Source organism: Diabrotica undecimpunctata, chromosome 2 (genome assembly GCF_040954645.1).
Source record: "Diabrotica undecimpunctata isolate CICGRU chromosome 2, icDiaUnde3, whole genome shotgun sequence".
In the NCBI taxonomy this organism is placed as follows: Eukaryota; Metazoa; Arthropoda; class Insecta; order Coleoptera; family Chrysomelidae; genus Diabrotica; species Diabrotica undecimpunctata.
The window spans coordinates 143,763,467-143,775,694 of NC_092804.1; the positions used below are offsets into that span (position 1 = coordinate 143,763,467).

The 12,228-nt window shown below is 31.7% G+C and overlaps 1 protein-coding gene across 4 annotated transcripts in view; it reads left to right on the plus strand.

Annotated features, from left to right (window-relative positions):
• Positions 1 to 12,228, plus strand: part of Crtc (CREB-regulated transcription coactivator) — a 211,480-nt gene that overhangs the window by 157,983 nt on the left and 41,269 nt on the right. For 3 of the 4 annotated variants that reach the window (XM_072523621.1, XM_072523619.1, XM_072523618.1), the window contains 3 exons: positions 2,259 to 2,306; positions 9,501 to 9,617; positions 9,743 to 9,916. In XM_072523621.1, the coding sequence (XP_072379722.1) occupies positions 2,259 to 2,306; positions 9,501 to 9,617; positions 9,743 to 9,916 (339 nt within the window). The remainder of the gene's footprint in view (positions 1 to 2,258; positions 2,307 to 9,500; positions 9,618 to 9,742; positions 9,917 to 12,228) is intronic. The other variant, XM_072523620.1, reaches the window with a different exon arrangement.

Genomic DNA, 12,228 nt, shown 5'->3' on the forward strand with positions numbered 1-12,228 from the left:
ATATTGCTAATGGACAAAATAATATATATAATAGCCATAAAATTGGCATAATTCGCCCTTAATTAAGGAAACCCTTAATTTTTCTTAAAACATCAGCCCAAGAAGCGTGATCTCAAAACGAACATCGTAAGCACCTCATCCAGTAATTTCCAGGCTTAGATCTTAAATAAAGCTCGTTACAGTAAATGTAAGCACAGTTCTCTTCATCGCCATGAGAAATATTAGGAAAATCTTCTTCCTCGCCATTTTCTTCAAATAATTTTTTGGTGGCTTTGCGTTTTTTCTATGGTGGGGGAGCTTTGGGTTAAATTTTAAATTTTATTTCCAACATATTAGGAGTACATGTTAATAGCAACGGCTTCGTCGAATTTTTGGTTTACTTTTCCCTTTGCCACTAATAAAACCTCCTTTTGGCACCGGAGAAAGCAGCTCAATAGGAACAGCAAGAGCAGAAGACGATGGACGTTCAATGGTAGCAGCAGCAATTAAAACAACTTCTAGACCGGAGTTTGTTGTTGGAAACTGAGATAAATTTTCAGCACATAGGTCGGTAAGTGCTGTTATTTCGGCTGCATTATTTTTTTCAGATATCGTATCATGTGACTATGGTTGAACGACAGGTAACGCAGCAACTATAGCGACCTGAGATCTATTTCTCACAGGAACTGAATCATCTCTTTGTTGTAAAGGTTGTGTCAAAACCTGTTCAGACTCGACAGAGCTCATTACTGTTGCAGACTGAGGAGGCTGTTCCTTGGAATTGTCTTCCAGGGGTATGTTTATGGTTTCAGCGGACTCGTAAATATAATCCGGAAATTTATCAGGATTCAGCGGCTAGTTACCAGTCAGTTTTATTTTAAAACATTTGAAAAATTAGAATTTATCTTGGTCATTGTCATATCGTGATATGTATGTAGAAAATGTCTCACTTATTAGTATTTTACTCTACATACAATTTTGGTGTTGTGTAACAAAACGATATTTATCAAAACATGCAAAAAATAAGGGAGTATACCCTTATATAACACCTAATATACCTTATATATACTTAATAAAAAGAAAAACAGAAAAAAAAACATAATTTACAGTTTGTTTTGCTTTCACCAAAAACTTCATATAATGCAAAAATACTTTTCATTAGCATTACTGTAACTCAGACCTCTGAAGAATCACTTGCTGCAAATACTTAATTGCCTCGTACATTTACTGCTTACTATGTCCAAACAACGCCACTGCCAAAGATTACTTGTTTTCCAAAGATAAATATGTTTTCAAATACTCAAAAATAAAAAATTAAACAATCGCCCATACGGCGAAAAGTCGGTAACGATCAGCGGAACAGCTAACCGGACCCTTCTAGCTCTAATTCGGGAATGACACACGCTTGTTGAATATCTTACCCGCTCCCTTTCCAAAATTATTTAATCGTATGATTAGTTTGAAAGAAAGGAAGTTTTAAAAACAACAAGAATATTGCCACTTATGAAATTCCAAGAAAAAGCGTTTTACTCAAGGTAATTTGAAGATAAACAATTGTTTTTTAAAGATAAAAAGTGTGTTTTTCTCGTTAGAAATTTTAAAATGCAATACGTTAAGTGCTTATTTGAAACTGTATAGATTATTAAGATATATAGGGTCGCATAAAAGTTACTGCTTTCTGAATCAAATGGAATTTAAAAAATTTAAGGATTTTGATTAGTTACAAAGTTAATCACTGTATACATTTTTAAGTAGAATAGTTCATCAAGGTTTGTTTATAAAACAATAAACTTTTAACTAATTATTAAATAACTGTCTTTTGCAGAAATATATTTAAAATAATAGTTATTAATTATTTTTTCAAAAATTGTATAACCTTAACCTCTTTTCAGTTGCTGGTATACTATGCCCCGGCAAGAGATAATTTTTTTTATAAATTCACGTCTAAAGAAGTGACAAAACTGGTTTTTTCACTTAAAAAAATTATAGCAAGACATTCTTTAAAAATGATTTTAATGATATTTTTGTTAATAATAGCAACTTGACTTTTTTAAGTTGGTCTTAATTATAAGATATACGCCAGACTAAATTATAAGAAGTATTTATAAACAGTATAAACCGATACTTAACGGATCACCCTGTATATTATATGATTCAGTTTAAGCTACCGATTTAAAAAAGCTGAATTATCCGTTTGTAGTAAGGCTTGTATTTGATTTTGTTGTTTTATTTTTTATGTTTGATTTTTATTTTGCATGGTTTTTGTAATATTGTTGCAGCATCAATTAACCGTACCGTTTAGTCATAGATATCATCAACATCAACAGGTGGGCATATTATTTTATTATTTTTAGACAATATTAGTTATTTTAATGTATCCAGTAGAAAGAAAAATAATTTTTGAACGTAATTATAATTATTTATGAATTGTTTGCACATGCGAGTCCATTTTTAATAGGTGATAAAATAAAAGACTCACACAATTGGTTATATTGTATAAAATAATATCTTGGACGACCGATTTCGGACTCTACAATTTCCAACCCATCGAGATCCCTGATTCAGATTACTTAACAAATAAAAATACAAATAAAATGGTCTAAAGTAAGTATACTGTCAGTCTGATTATCCCAGGGTAGTGTTTGTAGGAAAATACTTTTCTGCAGATCAATGTAGTGGTATGTTGAAAAGATGTTATATAGAATGTAGAACGGAAACATTGTGTCATACAGCCAATAAAAACATACTAACATTTTCTAAACAACATAAAGTAATTGTCTATATCACAGTATAGAAAGTGTATATAGAAATATAAATTACAAACTTAATAGCTTTTTAAGCAATAAAATAATTCTTAATATTAAGCATTTTTACATAATTGAAGACTAGGAGACTACATTGATAACAGGTCGCTAGTCAAAAAATGACCGCAAATAATTTTAATTAAATTAATGGTAATTAATTTTTGAACATTTTTTTATTTATCGTATGGCACTTGACACACTTACATTTAAATTTACATATATTGTGTATAAAACGAACATCTAACTTCTTTATATAGTCTATCGACTCTGGAGTCGCCTTTATTAAATTCTCAGACCCGTCATGATAGGATCTTGTGAGACACTGTTCTGTGATGTGACAGATGGTTTGTGGTTGTCCGCAGTCACAGAGTGGGGATGGTCGTTTACTCCATTTGTGCATCATGTAACCGCATCTGCCGTGTTGGGTTCTGATTCGGTTCAGCATAGTTCATGTGTTGGCTGGTAAGTCAAAACCTGGTGATTTTTGTGTGATGCAGGGTAAGCTGATATTTTGTTATTCCATCCATTCTCGAGTCCAAGTGGTCGTTAAGTTGAACTCAGTTTCCACAGCAGTCAGTGCTGTTTTTATTGGCGGTCGTCTGGAACGTAGACGGTTACAATTGGCAGTATCTATATCTTGATGAATTGGCAGGATCTCGTTACTAAGTATCTTTCTGTACTCACTAGTGAGGGAGTGTATGCGCCGTAGTTTTAATGGTGTTTGGCTCGGTACTGGAGCCATTGCTTAGGGGTGGATTTGATAACGCCAGCAATAATTCTCATTGTATTGTTCAATTGGGCATCTACTTTGTGTATACGTGGGCTGTTAAGCCAGACTGAAGAACAGTATTCCGAGGTTGAGAAGACAAGGCCCAGGGCAGATGATAGCAAGGTGGAAGCCGATGCTCCGCATGTTGTGCCGCATAGCTTCTGGATTTAAGTTTTTCCGCTGTTTTTGACAGATATTCCTTGAAAGATAGGGTTCTGTCAAGAGTCACCCCAAGGTTCTTTGTAAGCGAGTTTGGTGTTTTCGAATTGGATGTTGAGTGTTCTTCCTGCAACCTTGTTATTTAGGGGGAAACTGGAAACCTCTGGTTTGGTAGCGTTTTGTTGGAACCTCCATTTACGGAAATACCTTTCCACTGTGTTTAAGTCCGCCGTGAGGATTTCTTCTGTTTCTTCAATGACATACACCGTGATGCAAGAACCCAGTCATCCACTTCCTTGATCTGGTTTCTGGTATATCAGCGATGTACAAGCTAAAGAGAAGAGGAGCTATGACAGATCCCTGAGGCAGTCCATTCTTCAGTTTTCTGGAGTGCTGATGTCGGTTCCCATGACTAAATGAATCGTTCGGTCGGCTAGCGTGCTGTTGAATATTCGAGCTGTAGATTTACATGAAATTGTAGGAAGGAGCTTGTATATTATGCCTTCTCTCCAGACTGTATCGTAGGCCGCTGTTAGGTCTATGAATGCGGCTGCAGTTTTAAGTTTTCTCTGGAACCCTGCCTCAATAAATGTGGTAAGTGAAGAAAGAACCTGATCCGCGCAGCTTTTTTTCGGTCGGAAACCTGCCTGATCAACCGGTATTGATTCAAGTAGCTTTTGACTAATTCTGTTGTAGATAAGTCGTTTTAGTAGCTTGAACGTCGATGATAGGAGGGCTATTGTTCTGTAGTTCTTAGGGTTGTTATCATTTGGTTTCCCTGGTTTTAATATGGCAATGACCTGGGGCTTTACCTGGCGTACATCCTTTGAACAAAAATTTATCTTTTAAATAAAAAAATACTCTGCTTATAACCTATACGCATGTTTTTTATGTCAAATTAAAGCTCATTTTTTTAATATAATGATGTAAGGTTGCCTAAAAAAAATATGGGTGAGTTTTTAAAGCCACTGCGCATGCGTCGATAGATAGTGTTAATAATATACATAAAAATGAAAGTGTACTTAAAAATACACTTTCATTTTTCTAAAATGTAAGCTTTAATCAACGTAATAACTGTATAACGAGCTTCAAAACTTGGTTATACTAATCTGACACTCACTATCTTTGTCAAACCAGTGTCGCCCTAGTTCTCTTTGACTTCACCTTTGATACTTTAACAGTTAGCAATCCTAATTGCGGCCATTTTTCTCAGGCAACCTTATATCATCATATTAAGAAAAAAGTTGCTTTAATTTGATATAAAAAACACGCATATACGTCATGAGCAGCGTATATTATAAAAAATAAATGAAAGAAATTTTTGTTCAAAAATTAATTACCATTAATTGAATTAAAACTATTTGCGGCCACTTTTTGAATGACAACATATTATGAATATATTCTCCACTTTTTAAATATATGTAAAAATGTGTTTGATTAACTACGTTATGAACGTAGTGATTTTACAATGAGATCTCGTAGTAAGGGAATAAGATAGGGATAACACATGAACAGTATAGTTAGTTAAGTAACCCTAATCGAGGACTTGACGATGAGCTGGGAATGGTAGAGCTTGGAACCGGTCATTCAAGGTACAATAAAACCAATTAGTGAGTAAGTCTTTTCTTTATTTACCTATTGTAATATTATAATTATACTCGAATAAATATGTCTAGACTGCAGCCGTCTATTATAAAAATAAGCGAGTGTTGATAGATTCTTTTCTTAAATTTACACACTAATGAAGCATCGAATTTTAAATAGCCAAATTTAAGATAGACACTAGCTATAAGGATTCACGATGCTCATGTTTTTATTAGGTTGGGGATGCTTTTTTCTAGTTTTTTTATTTTAATATTTATCCGAGTATCTTATTTAATATATTCACAGCCAAAGAAACGGCATAAAGAATAATATTAGGTATGGAAAGATACTGATAAACGCAAGCAAACACACAAAGATCGCGCGGTGTTCATGATTTTCTTCCGACTTTTCTTGTCTGTGAATATATTATAGTTGATTCAATAAAATTTGATTCAAATTCATGTCTTAAAAATAGTTTATAATATACGGTTGGTTGTATCTGCTCTAGGTGTATAGTAATATCAAACCTATATACTATAAATGCAACTAATAATAAATATTGCAAATTTTAAGTAGCATCGTCAAAAATTACATTAATTGCTTTACATACACAGACGATTACGATTTGCCATAAATATAACTTTTTCATATATCTCTACAAGTTCTGTCTAGTTTGTGACGAATATTAAATATTTATTTTGTCTTTTCAAATATATTCATGTCTTATCTTTGCCTCGTACGTTGAATACTTCATTTCTTCGTCTGCTTACCTCTTTCTGGCTTTCTGTTCTCTGATACTTGGTCAAGATTACTTCCTACCAAACACTGCACTTTCATTAAACTCCACCAAGAGGTTCTTTGCTGTAGATAAAAACCAGAAACTTTCTTATAGAGAGTTTAAAGATTTATCCTGACTATACTAGTCATATCTACAAAAGATACGGTTTGCGCTCTAGAAGTGCATCTTCATGTCCTTTTCTTTTTTCACTTTATTTCATTACACCAACCATCCCTCCATCCTATGGCTCTACAGCCCAATTCGAGCCCTGGCCTCCACCAGCAGACCTCTCCATCCGTTACGGTCTGTAGCCATTCTCCTCCACTATCGACTGACAAGGAGATTTCTGGCGTCCTCATTAACATCATCCCCCCATCGCTTTCTTGGTCTTCCAATAGGTCTCTTTCCCTGCATTCTTGCTTTCAACAGTTGTTTTGGAAGCCTGTTTTCTTCCGACCTAAATACATGGCCTGCGCATTGAAGACGCTGTAGCCGGACATACTCATAATTATATCTGATTGGGCACCTGTTGTTCTTCATATTTATAGGGCCTAGTATTCGTCTCCGTACCTTTCTACACACAGTACACCAAACACGCAGTGTTTAATTCTCTGGAGCCTTTAAGTCTAGTTTCTATTTTCCAAATATCTGTTCCATACAATTAAATATTCTCTTTAACATTCCGATTTTAACAAGTTGTACTTAGTGGCTGCTCAACAATCATTTTATTCGTTGTTTTAACATATTGCGCATGTTTGAAGAATGTTTTTTACTATTTAAAAATACTATATTTCTTTTTCCTAAGGAGTAATTTCCATTCCTATGCCATTTCAAAACAGATATTTTAAGCCGAATATTATTCTTCGATCTTACACATATTTTTAGTTATTTTTGTATGTGGTTCTTGTAGTGTGCGACCATAAATCACATTTTTATTAATCCATATGATTACTTCTACTATTCATATATTGTGAATCCAATCCTAGTATTGTTCATTTTTCTTACTCTCAATATTATTTCTAATATTATTGACTACATTTCTGTTTATTTTAATTCTATTCTAAAATTTCATAATACAAATATTATAACTTAAAATAAAGTAAACACTATTGAGGTAAATGGTATATTTATAAAATAATTTCACTTTCTTATATATATATATATATATATATATATATATATATATATATATATATATATATATATATAAATATATATATATATATATATATATATATATATATATATATATATATATATATATATATATATATAATCATCACTGCTATTCTAACTTTTGACATCAAAGCAGAAAAAGTTCAGTTGAGCTGCATCCAAACCATTCTCTGAGGTTTCTCAGCCAGGACATTCTTCTTCTACCTATATTGCGCTTTCCTTGAATCTTTCCCTGCATTAATTATTAGTTTTAGGAATTCATATCTGTCACCACGTGTTATATGACATAATATATGACACTTTAGTACTCATTTTCTAAGATTTAGGCTGAGGTTTCTACAACATAATATTTGTTTGATGTTATTGAATGCACTTCTAGCCTTTTCTATTCTAACTCTAATTTCTTTGGTATAATCGTTTGTTTCATTATTGTTTGTCCCTAAATAGTTATAATTCTGAACTCATTCTATCGTCTTATTATTTACGTGTAGATTGATGTATCTAATATTTTTCTTTGATATAACCATGAATTTTGTTTTCTTTATGTTTAGTAACAGACCAAATTCTTCACTCGCTGCAACAACCTTATCTAAAAAATTCTTTGTAGATCTGTAATATTTTCTGCTATTAGTATTGTATCATCAGCATATCTAATTTCACATATGGGTAGGCCATTTATTTTATGCCTGCTACTTCATCTTCTAATGCTTTTTTGAATATTTCCTCTGAGTATGCATTAAACAGTGATGGCGACAAGACACAGCCCTGTCTAAAACCTGTTTTGATTTTTACTTTATTAGTTTTTAAATGATTTATTCTTATGATGTGTCGATGTTCTTTATTCTCAGTATTTTTACTAGTACTACTAGTACTAGTACAGTAGTCTCCTGTACTTTTTTTGTTAAAAAAATGCCTTAATTAGTGATATTTGGAATTTTTGCAATGGATTGCAATTCTACAGAAAGTTTTGTAATCTTTAAACCCTTAAGTACAAGTAATAATATTTTGACAAGGATAAATGGCTTCTATTTCGTTGAAAACATGGACCCAAATATTTCTAATATGTCTTTCGAGCAGTCCACCGCTAAGAGTGCACAACAACGGTGGTTGCGGCGACACAGGCGCGCGATGCGAAGAAATCTTTGTTTAAATTCAAAACATTAATTCAATACAAATATTACTTACAGTTTGTTTAGAAAAAAAAAAGTTATGTCTAATTATTTTTGTAACGACGTAATATAATTAAAACAATTGAAATTAATTTTTTGTAAATTTTCTTTTAATATACGTGGTCACTATTATTGAATATTATCTCTTTGCATTTCTCTTCAAAGTATTTTTCTTTTGCGTGCTTTATCATCTTCCTGATCTCGTGGTTTATCTCTCTATATTTATTGTTGTCTTTGTTTTTAAATTGTCTTCGTTGTTCCATCATATTGAGCATCTCGTCATTCATCCATTCTTCTTTTCTCCTTGCGGAAGTCTTTAGTATTTCTTTACAGGGTTCTAGTAGACAATGTTTTAGTCGATCCCAGTACTCGTCAATATCATTGGTGTTTGTGTTCAATTTGCTGCAGTTCACATTCAGTTCATGTTGGAGGCATTCTTTTACGTTAGGTTCTTTAAATTTTCTTGTGTCTATTGTAGGGATTCTTCGATGTCTTTTAATATCCTTAAGGGTGATTGTAATCTTGGCGATTATTACTTACTTCTACTTAAAGGTTTAAAGACTATAAAGCTTTTTGTGGAAAAGGAAACATTTTTCGAAAAATTACGAAGAGAGAAAAGGTATTTATTTCGATGAGATACGTTTCAAAAAATTGATTCCGAAGCGATTCGGGAAATTGGTTTTTTTTAATAAAAATTTCCGGCCCACTTGTAAAAATTAACAAAAAATACGTTTGAACTTAAAAAAAATATATATAATCGAATAAAAAAAAATGTTCAAGTTTTCACTGATGATCATTGTAATAGATATGATGAAAATTCTAAACATTTTGAATATTTTCCTTATTTTAGTTATTTTATAAATATACCATTTGCACCGATGAACTTCATTGTAAGTTTTTTTTAAACTATATACAGCCAACCGCTGGGAACTTTCCCTTTATAAGTTAAAATTTAAAAATGGTTCATAAATGTGGTAATGTTAAACATTCATATTTTTATATGTTTAATATATATATATATATATATATATATATATATGGTTTAACAGCAATGAATGTTAATAAATAATCTCTTTTTCCAGAATATTCAATTAGATAAAAATTTAGTTAATATGGTGGATAATACGAATTATACACAATTACCTGGTTTAACAGGAATGTACCAACCTCAATGTCCGTCTACATCACCGTCACCAACGGTAAATATATTAGTTTTACGTCATAAATTAGGTATAGTTACATTGTCAAAGAATATATTTGAAATTAAGGCAGTTTTATCGGAAAGACATTTTTCAAATTTATTTACAATCAAAACTCGTTTTAGTTACAGCAAGCTGGTCCTTATAGAAGTCCAAGACCAAGTCCGCAATCTTCACCTAGTCCCGGTAGGCATTCAGCGCCTTGTAGTCCTGGAGCTACTAGTCCGTTACCGAATGAATACCACATACTCAATCAACAAACTTCACAATTTCAACAACATTTCGAACAGTTATCGATGGTAAGTAGTAGTTTTTGTCGCATATTGATTGGCAAATGAATTTAAATGTGCCACTGGAGTCGTATACATAAAGCACTACATTAAATTAGAATTGCATTTAAAAACTATAATCGTTTTATTTCTGGTCATTTTAATTTATTTTGGCTTTCATTTTCAATGCAATCTTCGAAAATCGTAAAAAGTTTGAGCATACAGAGCCCATAATACCTTTAGAAGAAACTTTTTGCACAAAATCTGGGTTCTGGAAAATAAATTCATAGAGAAAATAATTACCATAAGCAAATTTAAATAGATATGCTACGCCTTCAGAAAACTAAACTTAAGGATAATATTTAAATTTGAACATTCTTGTGAGAAGAAGACTGGGCAGATAAAGAACAATTTTTTGACGTCGCACAATCAGTGATAGTCCAGTCGTTAGATATTTGATTTCTAAAAACCAGACAAATAAGTTGAATTTTGTTGAGAATGTCAATTATGTGACCCCATAAAAGATGCAAAAAAGTTTGCCATTCCTACCCCAGGGCTTACCCCTAAAACATCCTTTCATAGGGGGGAGGACGAAAAAGAATTGATTTACCAATAATCTGTACGCCGTAGAAAAAAATGTTTCCAACTAGAAATAAGTAGCTGAGATAAATTTGAACAAAAATGTTTTTTAGCACTTTTTCTTTAGAATGCGTTCTCCCAGAAACAACGCTTGAAGCGACCGACGATTTTAAATATCAGAAAAATTCAAGTTCCTATGACTTTTGAGGTTTAATGACATTTTCGCTTCTGACAACTGTAGTATGACAAAATAGATGATTTCAATTATAATTCAATAGATATATTTTTATTATTATTTACCAAGTTTAATTTTAAATAATTTAATAATTTAAGAATAAAGAAAAACATAAGATGATAATGATAACTTTACTGCAGTGTTCTATGTATTTGAAAATACTGTTACTCTAACCAGCACACATTTTGGATGCAATATGCTGCCATAATGCTATTAATATTAATAGTAATACTGAAAAGTTTTGAACACATGTCTAACGTAATTTAAATGAATTTGTTACAAAACTTTTATAAAAAATGTTTATATTACTGCCGATGAGAAAAAAAAATACCAGAAATGAAATTGTGGTGGTATTAATGATTTTATAACTCAATTTTTTGACTATCTCACTTACTTTATGTAGTATTTATATTGTTGAACTTGTTTTATATTAGTTACGAAGACAATACGTGGTGAAATTAATTTTATTGTTTGACGATATTATACCACTTAGTCAATTTACTTAGTCAATTATGTGCCTGAGCTGCATATACAAAGTATGCAGTAGTTCTGATAACATTCAGCTGTGGTTACTATTCTTTCAGCAAAATTTACCAGCTTCATATACCAACATGAATGCAAATTTAAGCAGACGTTTAAAAGTACCCAAATAAATGTAATGGAGGTCGCAAGTGGGTATTGCTCATAAGTTTACGTCTTACAATCAAGACACTCTACCGTCTGAGCACCTTTCAGACACCTACTTTCTTTTCTTCCTTTTGATACATAATTCACGTTTTTTTGGCATCAATGTAGGTCTTATTAGTGTCTCGTAGACTCGCAGTTTCGCTGTCCTTGACACATTTTTTGCTTTTGATGAATTTGGTGACCCTACTGCTCTGCTTTCCTTTATTAATCTTTTGTTTCTCTTTTCTTTCTTTTCCCATGTTCGTTATGTTTACTCCTAAGAATTTAAATTCTGCCACTTGTTCTACATTCTAGACAGACTCTGAACCTGTCATTTTGATATGTTTGCTATCACTTATGTCTTCTCTCATTTCCATGTATTGCGTTTATGCTTGGTTTATTGTTAGTCCGTATCTCTTCGCTCCAAAAAAATTCTGAAAAACTTTTTCCAAATGTTTTTTCTAATGTTTTTGATTTTGGTTTTTTAAGCTTTGCGGTTGAAATTATTTTCTATTTGACTACGCATAATGACGTATAATAAATAGACCACACAGCCTTCTATATTTTATAGTGAGTTGATTTTATAATGAGTTTATTTTTCATTGTTAAAAGGAAATCTATGAAAAAAAACTAGTTAGAAAAATTATATTTAAATGATTTTAATAACAAAAAACAAAACATTAAATTAAAATTGTTAAGTATTCAGTATAATGTATAATAATTTATTTATTAAATAAACTAAACGCCTTCACTTAATGTTTCTAAAAGAATATACCAGTAAACCAGCTATATCTAATAGTTCCTCCGTATTGTAAGAGGCGTATTATGGATTATAGTAGGTATTCTTTAAATAACAATTTAA